We start from the raw sequence: 16,493 nt of genomic DNA, 5'->3' as shown, positions 1-16,493 counted from the left end.
AATCTCAGGGCTGGGCAGAATTCCAGCAGTCCTGCCCTGTGTGCATTTGTGCCATAAGTGATGGTGATCCTTCCCACCACCTCTCCCTGTCCTCAGTGGGAGAGGAGACCCTGAGGACCAACAGGGAGCACTAATAGGATCTTCCAGTCATCCATTCCTTGCAGGAACTCTTGGCTCTCAAACTCACCCCAGACAAGGTGACAGGTCTGAGTTCTGCCACCACATTTGGGACATGCAACACAGGGAGCTGCTTCCCCTTGGAATGCAAATCCTGTGCAGCAGAGTCCCATCCTACATCCAGGGATTCACAGCACCCCTCCTGCAGCTCCCCCAGGACACAAGAGGAGCCTGGAGGAGGACATGTCACTTTGGCAGAGGAGCAGAAGCCCCTCCAGCACAGAGCTTCCACACACACACCCAGCTCTGCAGCTCTTTCAAAGAGTTTATTAGAAGTAAATATTTACATCTATTGCAAATGGTTAATAGGCAACACGGGACTGAGAGCTCCCCTGGGGTAGGGAAGGACAGCACTGGCCAACCACTCACCTCCCCAGCTGCAGGTGGCAGCTGGATGGAAGCCCTTTCCCCTCCCAGGACAACCCATAGCAGGCTCCTCCTCCGCCCAAGATAAGGGCTTCCAGCTCCCCTGATACTGGCTCTGGCTAGGCTGAAGGATGGATGGGAAAAGGGCTGTAAGAGAAGTGAGGAAATTGCTCCTAGTGGTGGGGCAAAGAGCACCCTCTGTGCCTTTGGGGTGGGGACAGTGCTGTCCCAAAGGGAAGGTCAAAGAGAGACAGTGCTGGATCATGCCTCCTGCCTCTCACCCTACAAGGGGAGGAGGGGACAAAGCTGAGCACCTTTTTGCTGTCCTGTCTTCCCCAGGAGCCTGACCAGCACGAAGGAGAGGATTAGGATTTACGGAGGACATCTGCCAGTGCTTATTGCACGTGGCATTCCTCACCCCTTACATCATCGTGGGATGCTGGAGCACAAACCAAGCTGGAGCTCTACCCTACTGCTCCAGAAGCCAAAATCACCTAGTTCTGGCCTCCCTAAAGAGTCACATTCCCACCCCAATCTGCCCCTCTGCAGCATCCCATTCCTACAGGAGCTGGAGGAGCAATGGGGTTTGTGCCTTGGCTGCCTTCCATTCCAGCCCTCACCCTGGAGCCAGCATGACAGCACAAGGGCTCTGCTGAACCTCTCCTCCTCCCATGCAGCCTCCAACTCAGCTGGCACAACCTAAAGTTCACAGAGTGCCTCCTCTGGGCTTCCAGCACCAACCATGGGAGGAGGAGATGCAGCTCCAAAGGCAGCAATTCCCAGGCTCAGCTTCTGCCATCCCAACAAGGCTGTTCAGTGGTTCAGGAGTGGAAGGGAAGGGTAAGTGCAGGTGGCAGTAGCTAAACTGTTGTGTTTTGTCAAGGGGCACCTCCTACCCCTTAACTGAAGGGGGGAGGGCATCTGTGGTCCCTATTACTGTGGAGGGCAGCTCACAGTCCCCTGGGATCAGGCACACATGGTAAGGAAAGCTCCAGGCCTCTCTGCAGGGGTGACAGTGACCTACAACGCCCAATATCTCTCCCAGCAGCAGCGGAGGTTTCTCAGTTATGGCTTTTTTCTTTTTCAAGATACAGAAAGAGGTTAGAGGCGTAACAAAGTACACCTCCCCCCCCATCCTCTGCTCAGAAACATCTGACTGCCTCCTCCAAAAGCCACGCTGCTGGCTTCCAGCTCCAGCACAGCTCTGTGGGACAGCCACAGGGCTGCCAGGCCGGGGGTCACTACGCCAGGAGCCGGATGATGCCGTTGTCCGAGCCCAGCAGGAGATGGCACTTCGTGGGCAGCACTGCCAGGCTGGTCAGTGTACCCCGAAAGTTCTCTGAGCTCAGCTTGGTGGTGCTGGTGGGCAGGGCTGAGGACTCCAGCATGGAGTAGACCCCGATCTTGTTGGCCACAGTGCCCGTGACCACCTCGTTCCCATAGAGGTCGAATGCATGGATGGGCTCGGAGGCAGATTTGTAGTGGTGCAAAGGTTTCTGCTCCAGTTCCTTCCACACAGTGAGGGAATGATCCGAGGAGGAGCTGATCAGCACGTTGCCCTCTGCAGCCTGCAGGAGAGGAAAGGCCAGTGAACCAATGTTCCTGTAAAAACTCCCAGTCTGGTGATGCACGAGATCAGCAGGCAGCTGCAATGATCCAACGGTCACAGTGCAATCCCTTAGGACAGTCCCAGCCATTTCCAAGCAGCTGATGGTACTAGCAAGGCCTTGGGTGGACACTGCAAGCTAAAGGATGCTGTGGTAGCTGGCAATCTCCTCCCAGAGATGGGCTGTGCCTCTTTCTCAACAACACCCTGATACCCAACACAAGTCATTCATCATTTGTTACTACTGCAGTGGGTAAAGGGACTACCATGCTGTCTCCCTCTCCACTAAATCACCTGCCAAACGATTTTCCTTCTCAGGAAAAGGAATTGGGAAACTCTCTCACAGCTGAAAATACTGCTGAGGGTAGAAGCCTGGAGCTGCTTATTAGCAGAGCTAGTGAGAGGGTAAACAACCCACACTGCTGAACTTTGTTTAACCCACGTTTGGGTCGAGGACACTGGAGACCCAGCACTGCTCCCTGGGGTGGGTAAATATGGACAAGAGTTACTCATTAGAGCAACACTCTTCCAGGGAAGCCGAGAGCCCCGTGGAGAAAGCAACACATTTGCTCCTTCACAGGAGCTGTGGCTCCTCCCTGCCCCTGCTGCAGACCTGCCTGGCAGGGATTGAAAGCCAGGAGGGCTGAGCTCTGGCAGCACGAGTTGGACCAAGAACAGCTGGCAGCAGCACTAACCACGGGCAGGAGAGCTTGGGCAGCCACTTAGGGACACTGCAAGGGATGGAGCAAGGGCGGAGCAGACAAGCCCTGAAGGAAGGATGCTCCACAGAGCCTCAGTGAGGCCCCACCCTGATTCCAGCTGAGCCTCTCACCTTGATCTGCAGGATGTCTCCCTCGTGGGCAGGCCAGCCCCTCATGATGAGCCCCGTCCTGGTGTCCAGCAGCACGATGAAGCCGGAGGAGAAGCCGGCCATGACGCTGCGGCCGCTCGGACTCACGGCCAGGCAGCGGATCAGCCCCGCGCTCACCCCGCTGGCCAGGCGGAACTCGTGCTGCAAGAGAGACAGGCCAGCTGGGGGGTGAAGAGCAGGGGATCTGGCATTTAAGGGACAAGCTGGTTTCCATGGAGTCATCACAGCTTGCTTTGGGATTTGGGCTTTGGGCCAGCTGTGATCCTATCATGAAGTACAGGGATGGAGGAGGTGAGTTGCAGACCATCACATCCCTACCTGTATTCCCGGCTTTCTGTGGTCGATGAACCTCAGCACAGAGTCTGCACTGGCCACAGAGATGCTGTGATAGGGAGGTGGCATGGTGGTCACAGCTGTGATGGGGACTTTGCTGTCTAACTCATCAAACGTCCGCAGCAGTTTGCCTGTGAAAAGACAACAGAGATACCATGGCAGGGCAAGGCACACAGCAAACCTCCAGTTCTGTGCTGGCTTTTAACAGGAGCCATCCAACCTCAGCTCAGCCCTGCCTGAAAGGACCTCACCCTTTCCCTCCTTACCCGTGAACTGGTCCCAGATGTGCACGGTGCCATCACAGCTCACCACGTGCTGCGGTGCCTCCAGCTGGCTCACGTAGAACACAGACTTCTTGTGCTCGGCGTAGGTGAAGCGCGGTGGCACCTCGCTGGTGCCATCCCCGTAGTTGTACAGGGGCCAAAGGCGCACGGTCTTGTCCTTGCTGCCACTCAGGAAGAAATCCTCGCTGCCCAGCGGTGCCACGCACTTGATGGCACCGGAATGCCCTGAGAAACTCTGCAGCTTGATCTGGTGGAAGTGGAAGCGAGGGTCGTGCTGGCTCACCCCGATCTCGTACTGCCAATAGGCCAGCCAGTTCCCACACAGCATGTGGGTGCTGCGGGGCAGGTCGTGCTTCAGGGCATTCTCCTCACTGGAGGAGCTGGGAACAAATCCATCAGTGCCAGCACTGAGGCGGAGCAAGCCGAGACCTTCCCGCTGTGTGTCCACGGGGACCTGGATGCGATTCCCCACCAGCACGCTCCCAAAAGTGCCCGAGTGAGTGTCCTCCTGGGGGCTGGAGAAGGGCTCAGCCCCTCGAGTGTCTTGGTCTGAGCTCGGTGTTTGCTCCAGGCCCACGACCTGCAGGTTCTTGGGGTTCACGTTCTCCAGGTGGAGGCTGGCCAGCTTCTCCACCAGTGAGTGGTTGGGCACAACTGTCCGGATAACGTCACCTGAGGAGACAGAGATGATGTGGCTGCAAAGGAAGGACTGTCCCCATCATCATCATCATCATCATCATTATTGTCAACTCCATCAACCCCAGAAGAGGGGGTTGATGAAGAAGATGAAGAGAATCCTGCACAGGGATGTCAACACAGATCCCCCCAAGTCAGCCACATCTGCTCCCAGCCAAATCAGCCTGAAGCCCAGTGGCTCCCAACCCAAGAATCAGACCAAGCCATGCTGTAGAAGCTGTGGGTTTCCCCCAGCAGCCCTCTGCCCTCTGATTTCTCCGGAGTTCAGGCCCAGCACGCATGCCCAAAGCACGGAACTCTCTCACAAAGCCCTGGAGCTAGTGGGCAAGCCATACCGAGCAAGCAGGAGAAGGGGATGTAGGTGATGTAGGCCATCTCGGGGGTGAACACCTTCTGTAACTCCACCAGCACAGATGGATCCAAGGCCAGCAGCTTCCCATCTGAAAGGGGCACCTCCATCACTGGCACCTCACAGCTGCTCAGTGATTCTGCTGTCAACCCCTGCATGAGAAAAACAAGATCAGATAAAAAAACCCGAGACCAGATGCTGTTACCACATAATTAATTACACAAACACAGCCAGGTATGCCCACCACATTCCAGCCTCTGGGGGAGAGCAGGAGGACCCCTCTCCCACACCACTGACCTGGTCCTGCAGCTCCTGCAGCAGCGAGAATGCCCCGAAGAAGTTCCTCACTGTGTCACTCAAGTGCTGCTGCACCATCTCCTGCCCAATCCGCAGGCAGATCAGGGCAATGAGGCTGATTGTCTTAACACACAGGACAACACGGGCCTGGGCTCCACTGGGGAAACTGAAGAGGACACCCATGACCAGCCTGCCCTCCACAAATCCCTTTTTCCCATCCTCTGTTTCATGCTTCCTGCCTCGTCAGTGTTATCAGAAAGCTTTAAGCAGTGCAAAGGGATGCACAAATATCCCACCAACCTCAGGAGCATTCAGGCCCCCACAGAACCATTCCCAAACCCCTGATTTTGTGCTGATCCTGCAGTGCTTACCCGATGGAAGGCGAAGTGAGGAAGCCCAGCACTGGGAGCAGCACCTCCTGGCTGATCTTGGGGAGGATGTCCATCAGTGTGGTGTCAGAGAGGCACACCACGATCTTCTGGGTCAGTGTCACAGCGGCCAGCAGCCCAGCCTCCTTCCGACTGTTCAGCCGGATGCCACCAGAGCCACCGCCAGGTGCGACCTGTGGAAGGGACTCCTTCAGTGCCACGGCCACCTCGCCTGGCAGGATGCAGGAAAAGTGACCCCAGGGTCACCTGAGCTCAGCCTCAAAATCCAGTGCTGGTCACAGCTCCTGGAAGAGGAGTCTCAACAGCAGATCGTGTCTGGCACTCAAGGGGTGAGCTCAAAATTCAACACAAGAGGTGAGGCTGGAGAAAATGGCAATGACACCCCAAAGTTCATGAGTTTCCTCTGCAGAGCAGCTCCCTGCACAAAACTCCCAGAAGTGGGAAGCTCAGTAGGGAGAGCAACAACCCCACACTGGCCCAAACCATCCTGGACACCCCAGAGCATTGTCAGCACAGAAAGAGAGGAAACTCTTACACACACATAATTTAAAAACAAAAATCAGTGTATTCATCCCACAGTCTGCAGAAGAACAGTCCTTGCATGAAATATCCAAGAACAAATTACAGGCAAACCCGCTGCTGACTTCTAGAAATCCAGCTGCTAATAATTTCATGAGGCAGAACTGCACATCCTTTTTCTGCTGACAATGTACTGCTGCTGTTATGGCAGTGCCAAAGAGTTAATAACATCAGCAGCAACACAAAAATATTTCTTTCTCGATTGTCCTATTTCCTAACTCCTAGACAAATCAAACACCCAAGAACAGAGAGCCAATAACAAAACCCACAGACAATTCCCAGTTTCCTCTATATTTCTTGTACACCTGCCATCTTCCAGCTCATCACAGAGGCTCTTCCTCTCACAAAATAGCCACCCTGCCAAATCCTGCAAGAAAGATTGACTTTATCCTATTTGTGACCCGCAAGTTCCATCGCCTCCAATATCAGGTTGCCAAATGCTGTTTCACAGGGGTATTAATCCCCTCGGTGCCCCCAAGCAATGAGCTTAGGAAAGCAAAGCAGAACAGCTGGAGCTATGATTGCAACTGGGTGGAGAATGATTTTGCTGAAAAATGGGATTTTTTCCCCCGAAAAATCTCCCCCTCAACACTGGAAAAACTGACAATGCCTTTTTGTTTTCTTTAAATGAACAGCTGTGGCCTCTTTTCCTCTGTGTTTAAATTATCAGAAAGCTACTGAAGTTTTCCATTTAAACGAGAATCCATAACCAAAGTGTTTACAACCACTAAAATGGGAGCAATATGAAAAATAAGCCTGTTTAAAACATTCAAAACCTTTTTCATTTTGATGAAAAATTAAGTTTTTCGACCAGCTGCATTACACATTTCCTTCTTGCTGTTCAGCTACAAATTTCAAGCTGAAAAGTTGGCGAGTCTTGCCAATGCTTTTTATACAGTTGAAAACCCGTTATTCTCCCCCCAGTTCATCCCTATCTACCCACACAGACCTCTGTGCACACTCACCCCAGCAACCCCACAGCAGCCCAAGCTGCTGCCTGATATCACAATCCCACCCTTGTACCAGCTCTGTTTGGGCACAATCACCCAGCAAAGCAGAAGAAAAGCTTTTTCTCTGGTGTCACACATCAGATGCAGGTCTGACAGGGAATGGGGGATATGAACACAGCTGTGGGCTTTGCTGGGAGCAGTATGGAGTTTGTGGCAGGAGATGAAAGTCTTCTCCTGCCCTTCTCAGCCAACACAGCCAGAGCTGCTCAGCCCACACTGGTCCAGACAGAGCCCAACCAAGCTCAGTTTTTATACAGGAGGCTCCTGGTGAGGCTGGGCTAATATTTTACATCTTCCCTTTGTGCCTGGACACACCTCTTCCCTCAACAGAGAGGAGAAAAAGGCAATACTGACCAGGTAGCTGATGTAGGGCAGGTACTGGTAGGTGAGGACAGGCTCTCCATACAAATATGCCACGTGCACGAGGCAGGCCAGCACTGGCCTGGACACCTGATCTCCCAGCACGGGCCGTTTTTGGTAGATATTTCCAGTGCTCAGGGGACTGTTCTCGTCGCCGCTCGGTACAAACTGCTGCCTGGTGGGTCCTGCCCAGAAAACACATGATGAGCTGAAGCAGCAGCCGCACCCAGGCCAGCAGCAGACAGACTGGGGCACAGCCCACCCCCAGGGAAGAGGCATTACCGACATAGCAGGACGTGAGCAGCCGGAGCAGGTTCCTGGCGATGAAGCGGGACGTGACGGTCGGGCCCAGCTTGGCCGAGAGCCACCTCACCATCTTACAGGCTGTGTCTGCAAAACAACAGCAGTCACAAGGACAGAGCCCAGCGTGGCACAGATCAGCTATGAGCCCCTGCTGCCCCAGCCCTGAGTCTGGCCTTTTGCACTGGTTCCATCACTGTCCCCAGATGCCCCCAAATTTGGACCCACATCTCCCCAGGCTCTGCCCTCATCTGCTCAGCCAACAGCCTGGATGCTGGCAGGGCCTTACCCAGCAGTATGGTCTGCTCTTTGTCATCAGAGTGATCTGGCAGCTCCTCTCCCTCCCCATCCTCTGGCTCGCTGCTGTCATCAGCCAGGGTGACATCCACAGAGGCCCCAGCAGCATCCACGACCACCGTCAGCTCTGCATCGACCGCGGCTTCCTCATGCTCCTCTTCCTCGTGCTCCTCTTCCTCCTCCTCCGAGTCCTCACTCTGCTTCAGGTCCTGGCTGCTGTCCATCGACTTCAAGCTGCTCTTGTCCTTCTGGGAGTCACCATCAGCAGGTCTGTCCTCGCCCAGGGACACCTCGCTGGCACTGCTCTTGTCACTCAGCCGGCCGAGGCTGAGCGATTCCTGCTCCTGGGGCTGCAGGGATTCCCCAACGTAGAGGCCACTCTGGAAGTCCTCACCCTCAGGCAGGTAGGCCTGGTCATGGAAGCTGACCCCAGAGGTGTAGTCCAGGAGGTCGAGGGCAGCAGAGCTGTGCTCCACGTCCATCTTGATCTCCTCCCCAAACACACATGACACCGGGCTCTCCCCTCCGCTCTCATCATCCTCAGCAGTGCCCAGGAAGGATTTACTCTCCTCCCGGGAGCTCTCGATGCCCACGAGGATCTGCAGGATGTGGGGCAGCAGGTTCAGGAGGAAGGACTGCAGCCCCAGGCGCACGATCAGCTGGGCCACGAAGCAGTCTGTGTACAGGTAGAACCTGCCGTGGCGGGAGCAGGGCGTCTCATAGGCTCCGATCAGGGGCTTGAGGAGGTATTTATTGGCATTCTTGGGCCCCAGGGATTTAGCTATGGGCTCAAAGAGGTACCACGCTGCGTAGACAGCGGTGTTTTCCTCAGACATCAGAGACAATATGAAAGGCAGAAGAATCTCCAAGCCCTCAGGAGTGATTTCAGAAAGGATCCCCTCCAGCTGCTGCCACAGCTGGAAAACAAGCTCCCGGCCCTGCCCTTCATCCTCGATCTTCTTTGCCTGGTAGGTGAAAATGAACTTGTGCAGAGCTGGGAAGTACGTGGGGAAGGGGACAATGGAGCTGAAGGGGCTGAGGAGCTGAATGGGACAGGGTGGGGGGAGGCCCTGGGAGATGGGTTTGTATTCAAACAGCTGCACCCCACCCTTGCCCAGCCTGGTCTTCAGAAGTTTCTCCACGGGCACATTCAGCTGCAGCAGGACGTGCAGCACATGCTGGAGAGGGGCTGGGATCTCCTTGGGGTGGTAACGGCAGAGATTCCTCACCATCAGGAATCGCTCCAACAGGGATGCATCAGGCTTTGAAGGACGGAGTCTGGATGCAAATATAATCTCAGCTACCACAATGCCCAGAGCTTGCATGTCCCTCTGGAAGAGATCTGAGAGACCCACGGGTGGCTCTTCCCACGGCTGCTCCATCAGCTGCATCTCGCTGCTTAAGCCTTTGACCAAGAAATTGTCCAATTTCTCCAGTTCTTCCAGGGCCTGGAGTGGATTGAAGCCTTCAGGAAGTGTGATCTTCATGTCAAGCTGATCCACAGCACCTGCCTTGCTCCGACGGAGCGGCCGGACCCCGGAGGATTTGCCATCGGGGGCATAAGCAGGAAGGGTGGAGGGCTGTGCTGGAGGCACAGTGGCACAGGGCTGGTCAGGAGCTCTAGCAGGAGCAGAAATGGAATCCAGGGCTTCCGTGCCTTGCTCCAAATCATCCTCACCAGCGATGGGTTTCTCCCCAGACCAGGTGGTTTCACTGGGAGTAGCCTCCAGGACCAGCCCATTGACTGCATCCGTCACCTGGCCTTGGATGTCCTCCAAAACCACAGTCTCCCGGATGTTCTGGAGCAGAGGCCTGGCAATGGCTGGAGCTTCAGCAGGAGTGTAGGCAGGTCCCACCATGCGCCTGGGATGGGGCTGATCAAAGAGCTGCACCACCCCGTAGGTCGTCAGGTGCGTGTGGTTGTCAACCAGGTGGAGGCAGACATTCTTCTCCTTGACTGCATCCTTCCCCAGCAGCTTGTAGCCAAACGTGAGGTCAATCCAGTGGTGCAGGTCCTGGGAGACCTCCCAGCTCTCCAGCAGCATGCGGTGAACTTCGATGAACTCCTCATAGGAGCTGCACCACGACGGCACGTCCAGGTCGGGCATGTCCGGGTGGATGGATCGGAAGATGGAGGGGTCTGTGTAAAACTCTGGGATGCACTCGTCTGGTGTCCAGCTCTGCATGCGCTCCATGCTGGCTGGGTACTCATTGGGCTCCCACTGGGACCTCACATGGCAGCACAGCACTGCCTTGGGGGTCCTGCGGGCTGTGTAGACATAGTAGGTGATATCTGAAAGCACGTCGGAGATGTGGTGGGGGACGTGGAGCTGCTCCCCACTTGATCCTCCTGCAACAAACGCCTGCTTGGTCATCTCATAGGTGAAGTCCAGCTGCTTGTCTCCCTTGTTGAGACGGAACTTGGATTTCCTCAGGTCCCTGAACTTGCCATTTTTGGTAGTGAAGTCCACCACCCATGGAAGAACGGGGTGGTAATTGGGGTCTCCCATTCTCCTCCCAGCCAAGCTGTTCAGACGCATAAGGTAGTCGAAGTTGCTGACCTGCCCGTGCACCCACTGCAACACCAAGTCCCGGAGGTCCTTCTGGCAGGCATTGCACATCACCTCCTGCCTTTGCATGCAGCTTTGCTCGCTCACTCTTTCCAGACCGCCCTCCAGATTCTCTTCCTCCTTCCCCGGTCCCTCATACCCTCTGAAGTTCACCCGGAGCCGGCTGCACAGCTTCTCATCCACAGCCACATCCCGAAGGGAGAAATCTCCACAAGCCAGACCTGCCTGGTGACAAGCCCTCATGGCCTGCAGCACATGGAAGAGGAGGAAGAGGATTTTGGCGTGGCTGTTGGTCAGCTTGGCCGGGCTGAAGGTCACGACATCATGCAGGCAGTACTGCACATAGGGGTAGATGATGTACAGCATGTCGGCCGACTCCAGCAGCGCCTCGGCCTGCAGCATGTTGGGACACAAGGGCACCCCTTTGGCCACGCTCTCCTTGGCAGGGGAAGTGCCAGGCACGTTCCTGCCCACCTGGAGGACAGGGCAGCCGTAGGCTCTGTGCAGGGCAGCCCGCAGCGCGTCCATCGCCGGCACGGTGGGCGGCGGGTCCGGCCGCCGGTAGGGCCGGGCGTAGAGCCCGTGAGCCCGGCCCCACAGGTTGTGGTAGTTCTGAGTGGCCACGCTCTGCATGAAGCCGTGCAGGGTGTCCACATTGGCACAGCGCTGGTCAGGGGGCTGTGCCCGCAGCGGGTACCTCAGCCGGGCCTTCCGCAGCCCGTGGATCTCCACCCGCGTCCAGCCCGCCGGGAGCTTCTGCACCGAGTGCTGCAGGAACGTCCTGACCTCCACCTCGCTCAGCCCCTCGGGCCGCGGGCAGGCGGCCGGCAGCACGCGGCGCTCCTTGAGGCTCTGCAGCCATTTCGCCGGCACGAAGGCGGTGACGTGGGTCCTCTCGGGGGCCAGCTGCCGGCGGTCGATGTTCAGGTCCTTCTCCACGCTCTGCAGGAAGGGTTCCATGCTGGATTCTGCTGGGAGAAAGGTGGATCAGGCAGGATGTGAGCGAGCGGAGTGGCGCAGAAAAACCCTGCCCTCCCCAGCGAGCAGAGAGTCTCACTTCCCCATTTCCACTGGGGTAAAAAAAACTGGTTTGAGGAGCTTGGTCACTGTGTGGGGCTTGAGAATGGACAAGCCCTGGCTGTGAGGGACAAGGTGGGACTTCAGCAGCCAGGCAGGGGGATGTAGTGGGGCTGCCACAGCCCCAGGGTCAGGGAGAGTGATGTGATGGGGATTTGTATAGCCAAGTGCTAAGGGAAGGGACATGATGGGACTTCTGCAGGCCTAGGGTTGGCAGGGGACACACAATGGCACATCTACAGCTAGGGAGAGGGACATGATGGCACCTCTTCAGTTCCAGGCTTGAGGGACACAATGGGACATTCACAGCTCCCGGAACTGAAACAGGACCATGACAGGACACGTAGAAGGACACGATGGGTCAGCTGCAGCCCCAGGGCGAGTCGTGGGGACACAATGGCACCTCTGCAGCTGGAGAGGGTACACGATGCGATCTGTACCATTGCTAGGGACACAGGGGGACCTCGGCAATCCCAGGGCCAGGGAGGGGAGCCACGGGGACGACACAAGGGATAGTCACAGCAAGGAGCACAGCACCGAGCCACGGGCACGGCCGGTCAGGCGGCCCGTGCCCTGCAGGGCCCTCGCTACCGGCGGGGACACGGCAGAGCCGGGCTGAGCCCCGCGGGCCCGAGGACAGATCCGGGAAGCTCTCACCCCTCCCGGGGAGGTCCCTCAGCGCCCCGGCGGCCCCGCGTTACCTGGCGGCGGCGGCGGCTCAGCCGCGGCGAGCGGCGGCGGGGGCGGCCCCGGCCATGTTGGTCAGGTGACGGCGGTCACATGCGGCCGCCGCGCCGCCATGTGCGCGGGGGGAGCCGGGGCGCGCTGCCCGCCGGGGCCCCGCGGGGCCGAGCCCGGGCTCCCTCCAGCGGCCGCGGGGCGGGCGGGCCGGGCGGGGTGCGCAGGGCCGGGCCGCGGGGCCGGTGCCGTGCATGGGCAGCGGCGGCGCCTGACGCGGCGGCGCCCCGTGACGTCACCGTGACGTCAGAGGCGCCCCGGGCTGTCAGCTGGAGCCGGGCGAGCCGCGCTGACGAGGCAGCCGGCCGGCCTTAAAGGGGTCCCCGCCCGCCGCGGGCGGACCCCACCGGCGGCAGGTGAGTGCCCGGGGCAGCCGGCGCGGGGCGGCGGGGCCAGTGCGGCCCCGCCGCCTCGGGATCCTGCCGCCCTCTGCCCCGCCAGGCACCGCACGCTACGGGGGCTGCCCGACCCCGGTGCCCGTGAGCCGAGCCGGGTCCTCCCGCCGCCGCCCGGGCCGTGTCGAGGCTCCGGGGCGGCGGGTGCGGCGGTGGCCGCAAGACATACGGTCAGGATAGCTAGAGGCGGCCGGACCCCGCGCGGCCCCTTTAAGGGCGCCGGGGGCTCCCGCCGGGCAGCGCCGCATGGCGCGGCGGCGCGTGGGAGTCACGTGGGTGGGACGTGGCGGCCGCCGATTGGCCCCCCGACCCCGGCCCGCCGCAATCAGCTGTTACTGGGACGAAGGGCAGGAAACGGCCTTAAAGGTGTAGCACAGCCTCACACCGGCACCCCGGCACGGCGACGGGAGTGCCCGCGGCGAAGCGGTGAGCGCCGCTGGTCGGGCCGGGCCGGCCCGCCGCCGCCCCGCGCTGTCCCCCGCCGGCACCCGCAGCGGGCGCGGCCCCTTTAAAGAAGTTGTCCAGTCATCGCGCGGCGCTGCCAAGTCATCGGGGTCAGCCGAGTTCCCGCGGCCACGCCCCTCGCGCCCGCCCATTGGTGCGTGCGGCCAGCGCTCACTTCTGATTGGTCGAGGACTTAGAGCAACTTCTCGGAATCGGGGCTGTGTCAGCGGCCCCGGCGCTGGCTGACACCGCCCGAGGGCGGGCGGCGGCGGCCGGGCCGTGACCGCGGCAGCGCCGCGCCCCGCCCGGGACCCGCGGGAGGGTCGAGCCCCTTCGGAGCCGCCCTGCCCCCGCCGCCCCTTCACCCGCTTGAAAATGCCAACTCACAGCACGCGGGGCATGCCGGGAGCGCCGCGCCGCACTACAGCTCCCGGCATGCCCCGCGGCGGGGCGGGCCCGCCCGTTCCCAAGGCAACCGCCGCCCGTCCGGGAGGGAGCCAAGCTCTCCCCCGGCGGGGTGGGCGGGACAGAGCTCTCGCCTCGCCTCCCCATTGGCTGAGGCGCGGGTCGCGCCGGCTCGCCATTGGCGGGAGCGGGAGGCAATCGCGGCGCGGGGGCGGGCGCGGCGCGAGCCGGCGGTGCCGGCCGGCGATTGGCCCGGGGGCGTGGCCGGGGGGCGTGGCCGGGGGGCGGCTGCGTCATGACTCCGCCAGCTGATCCGGGACGGAGCCGGCGCGCGGCGGGGGGAGGCGGCGGCACCGGCACCGGCACCGGGCACCTCCGGGCACCTCCGCGGCGGCACCGGCGGGGCGACGGCGCCGGCGCTGGCCCAAGCCGGGCCCAGCCGAGCCGCGCAGGTGGGTCCGCCGGTACCGCGCTGGGACGGGTGGTAAGGGTCGCCGAGCCCCGCGCGGCGCCCCCGGTGCTCCGGGGGTTGAGGGGCCCCGCCGTGCCCCGTTAGGGAAGGTCACCTTTCCCCGGGGCAGGGCGGCCATGGGGGGTGCGGCGCGGCGCGTTCCTCCCCGGGCTCGGCGGCGCCGCCTGGGCCGGGCGGCCTCGCCCCCGGTGTCGGTGGGGCGGGGTGGGGGTTGGGTTTGGGGCCCGTGCTCGGTCCCCGCGCCGCAGGGTCCCGGTGGGGCGGCCGGGGCTGCGGCCGGGGCCTCCCCGCGACGGGCGGTGGCCGCCCCGGGGGTGACCTTCACTCCGGGACCGGACTGGGCAGACTTTGACCCGCGGCCGCTCCCCGCCGTGGGCACGGAGCGGAGCATCCCGGGCGGCGGAGGGGCGGGAGGGCGGCGGGGTGTCCCGGGGGGAGCGGAGGGAGCGGCTGTGCCGGGGAGCGGCGTGGGGGGAGCTGCCTCCGTTAGGGGGGAGGAGGGAGTTGGTTCTACCGAGAGCAGAGACGCTGGGGGAGGAGGGGTGACCCGGTTATACCGGGAGGGGGGCACCGGCTGGGGGCACAGCGTTTTATACCAGCGGGCCGAGCTCCCAGCGGGGCCCTTCCCAGAGCCGCTGGGGTCTGTCGGTGCTGAGAAGGGGTGGGTGGGAACCGTGTTACCGACAGACCCCCCCGTGTCGCCTCCCGGTGCCGGCGGGGCCGGTGGCTTCAGCGTCGGGTGCTGATTCACGGGCCGGCGGGGGTGGAGCAGGGCCGGGACCAGCTCGCTGGAATCCGGACCAGATGTACCCGGCACGCCAGGAATGCTCGGCATCCCCGCCGGGCCCCGCCGCCGCCGCTGCGCCTCGGCCACCGGCCCCGCACCGAAAGCCCCGCAGCCCTGGCCGCAGCACCCACCGGGGGTCAGCCTCCCCCGCTGCCCGCCCAGGCCTGGGGCCAGCCGGGGTCCCCGGTGCCTTTGGGGTGACGCTGGTGGGAGGATGCTGTGACGGCCTCCCGGGGGTTTCCCGGGGCTATCAGTCCCCCCGCCATGCCCAATTTCCCAGGGGGGTCCCAAAACTCAATCCCCAGCAGCCAAAATGCTTGGCAGTGTGGAAAAGGGATTTTTCCCAGGCCGAGGGTGAGGCAGTAGCGTCCCCCACCAGCCCTGGGGTTGGTGTCCTCACCCTCCAACAAAACCACTCAGAAAAGGGCTCAGCTCCCCGAAATTCCCCCGCCGGTGGCTTGGCAGCAGCAGCCGCCTGACAAAGTGTCTTCCCCGTCAGGAAGCAGCTGGCTCCCGTCCAGGTGGGACCCTGCCAGCGCTGATGGATGCCCGAGGTGAGCCGCTGGGAATGCCGTAACCCCTACCTGCAGTGGCCTCCCTGCCGTGGCCACCGGGCCCTGCCCGAGCAGGCTGCCTTATCTCTTATTTTCCAGCAGAAGCGGCCTTGGATTTATTTCCCTGCCCGTGGTTTAGGGCTGGCTGCAGGTGCTGGAGCTCATGCACTGCCTGCTTTGGGAGCAGGGAGGGTTAGGGTTGGAGGTGTCTGTGGATTCCTTGTGATGGGGGGGATTTCAGCCCTGAGGAGAGGACAGAGCGATAGACCAGGATTGGTGTCAGGGTGGGGGGAAGGAGCTGCTGTGGGTGACAGCTCAGCACAGTTCAATTCTGGCTCTGAAATGTGTGTTCCCTTCCCAGGTGCTGCTGTGCCACCCTGCTCCTGGCTAACCAGCACCAGTTCTTCAGTGGCAAGCTTTATGTCCTTCTCCAGTAGCTAAAGCTGCCAGTTGAAGAACTGTTGAATGTAGCCACTCTCTTCTCGTCACCGGGCCCTTGGATGCCAGCCAGAGCCGTGCCCTGAGCCACTGGGATGAGCCACTCTGCAGCGTCCTGTGGATTGGAGGGCTGAGGATGAGTCTGACCAGGATGAAAAGAGTCTCCTCGCAGCCTGCAGACAGAGCCTTGGCTGGAGGATTGCCAGGCAGCTGTGCCAGCAGGGCTGTCAAACAATGTCCCCCCCTCAGTGGGGTGGCACTGAGCTGAGAGGTGACTAGAGCAGACCGAAAGAGGCATTAAACGTTGTTTTGCTCAACTGTTCAGTTTCAGGAAGTTTGTTGCCTGGACCAGGTGGGAAAATGGTGGGGGCTGCAGACCCTGGGGGTGTCACAGCACCAGAGCTATTCCCCCAGCTGATGCCACTCTGGGCTCTGCAGAAGCAGGATTGATCCTTCAGGTCCCTCGGGTTTGTCCCGAGCCAAAGAGGTGAGCCAAGGCTGGGCGTAGCCCACAGGTCTGACCTGCTGCTGAGCTCAGGGGCTGGATTAATCCTGCAACATGCCAGGCAGTGGGCTGGAGCCTGGGGAGAGGGCTGGCTCCACACCCACGCTGCCCTGCTGCGGGTCGGGCCGGGTGCGGTGGGGCCGGGCCAGGGGACAGGGTGACTCAGGGCCGAGTCACGCACGGCTCTGCATGGC

The 16,493-nt window shown here is 60.7% G+C and overlaps 2 protein-coding genes across 4 annotated transcripts; one reads left to right on the top strand and one right to left on the bottom strand.

The window, feature by feature from the left end:
* Window positions 1–424: 424 nt before the first annotated feature.
* Window positions 425–12,900, bottom strand: WDR81 (WD repeat domain 81). Its single transcript, XM_085078213.1, has 11 exons — window positions 12,263–12,900; window positions 7,907–11,452; window positions 7,600–7,707; window positions 7,312–7,502; window positions 5,351–5,541; window positions 4,980–5,145; window positions 4,669–4,834; window positions 3,620–4,309; window positions 3,339–3,484; window positions 2,982–3,161; window positions 425–2,111 (listed from the first exon to the last, which is right to left on the bottom strand). Exons 2-11 carry the CDS (start codon window positions 11,442–11,444, stop codon window positions 1,785–1,787), a joined length of 5,703 nt encoding a protein of 1,900 aa, XP_084934339.1. The 5' UTR covers window positions 11,445–11,452; window positions 12,263–12,900; the 3' UTR covers window positions 425–1,784.
* Window positions 12,901–13,825: 925 nt separating this feature from the next.
* On the top strand, window positions 13,826–16,111 carry LOC146429103 (uncharacterized). 3 transcript variants are annotated; one of them, XM_085078215.1, is made up of 3 exons: window positions 13,826–13,995; window positions 15,302–15,356; window positions 15,718–16,111. In XM_085078215.1, exons 1-3 carry the CDS (start codon window positions 13,839–13,841, stop codon window positions 15,791–15,793), a joined length of 288 nt encoding a protein of 95 aa, XP_084934341.1. In that variant the 5' UTR covers window positions 13,826–13,838; the 3' UTR covers window positions 15,794–16,111. The 3 variants fall into 3 exon arrangements, with proteins under 3 accessions (XP_084934341.1, XP_084934342.1, XP_084934340.1); XM_085078216.1 differs by having other exon boundaries at window positions 13,826–14,027; window positions 15,791–16,111; XM_085078214.1 differs by having other exon boundaries at window positions 13,826–14,027.
* The last annotated feature ends 382 nt before the right edge of the window (window positions 16,112–16,493 follow it).

Source organism: Lichenostomus cassidix, chromosome 19, assembly GCF_008360975.1.
Source record: "Lichenostomus cassidix isolate B80296 chromosome 19, HeHo_3.0, whole genome shotgun sequence".
NCBI classification, from domain to species: domain Eukaryota; kingdom Metazoa; phylum Chordata; class Aves; order Passeriformes; family Meliphagidae; genus Lichenostomus; species Lichenostomus cassidix.
This window is presented reverse-complemented; position numbering and strand designations above follow the sequence as displayed.

Coding starts and splice junctions, on each gene's coding strand:
- LOC146429103 (XM_085078214.1), top strand. CDS start 13,839: ATGACTCCGCCAGCTGATCCGGGACGGAGCCGGCGCGCGGCGGGGGGA. Junction 14,028..15,301: donor GTACCGCGCTGGGACGGGTG/GTAAGGGTCGCC, acceptor CTTCCCCGTCAG/GAAGCAGCTGGCTCCCGTCC. Junction 15,357..15,717: donor AGCGCTGATGGATGCCCGAG/GTGAGCCGCTGG, acceptor TTCCCTTCCCAG/GTGCTGCTGTGCCACCCTGC.
- WDR81 (XM_085078213.1), bottom strand. CDS start 11,444: ATGGAACCCTTCCTGCAGAGCGTGGAGAAGGACCTGAACATCGACCGC. Junction 7,503..7,599: donor GCTCACGTCCTGCTATGTCG/GTAATGCCTCTT, acceptor TTTTCTGGGCAG/GACCCACCAGGCAGCAGTTT. Junction 4,835..4,979: donor TGCAGGAGCTGCAGGACCAG/GTCAGTGGTGTG, acceptor TTTCTCATGCAG/GGGTTGACAGCAGAATCACT.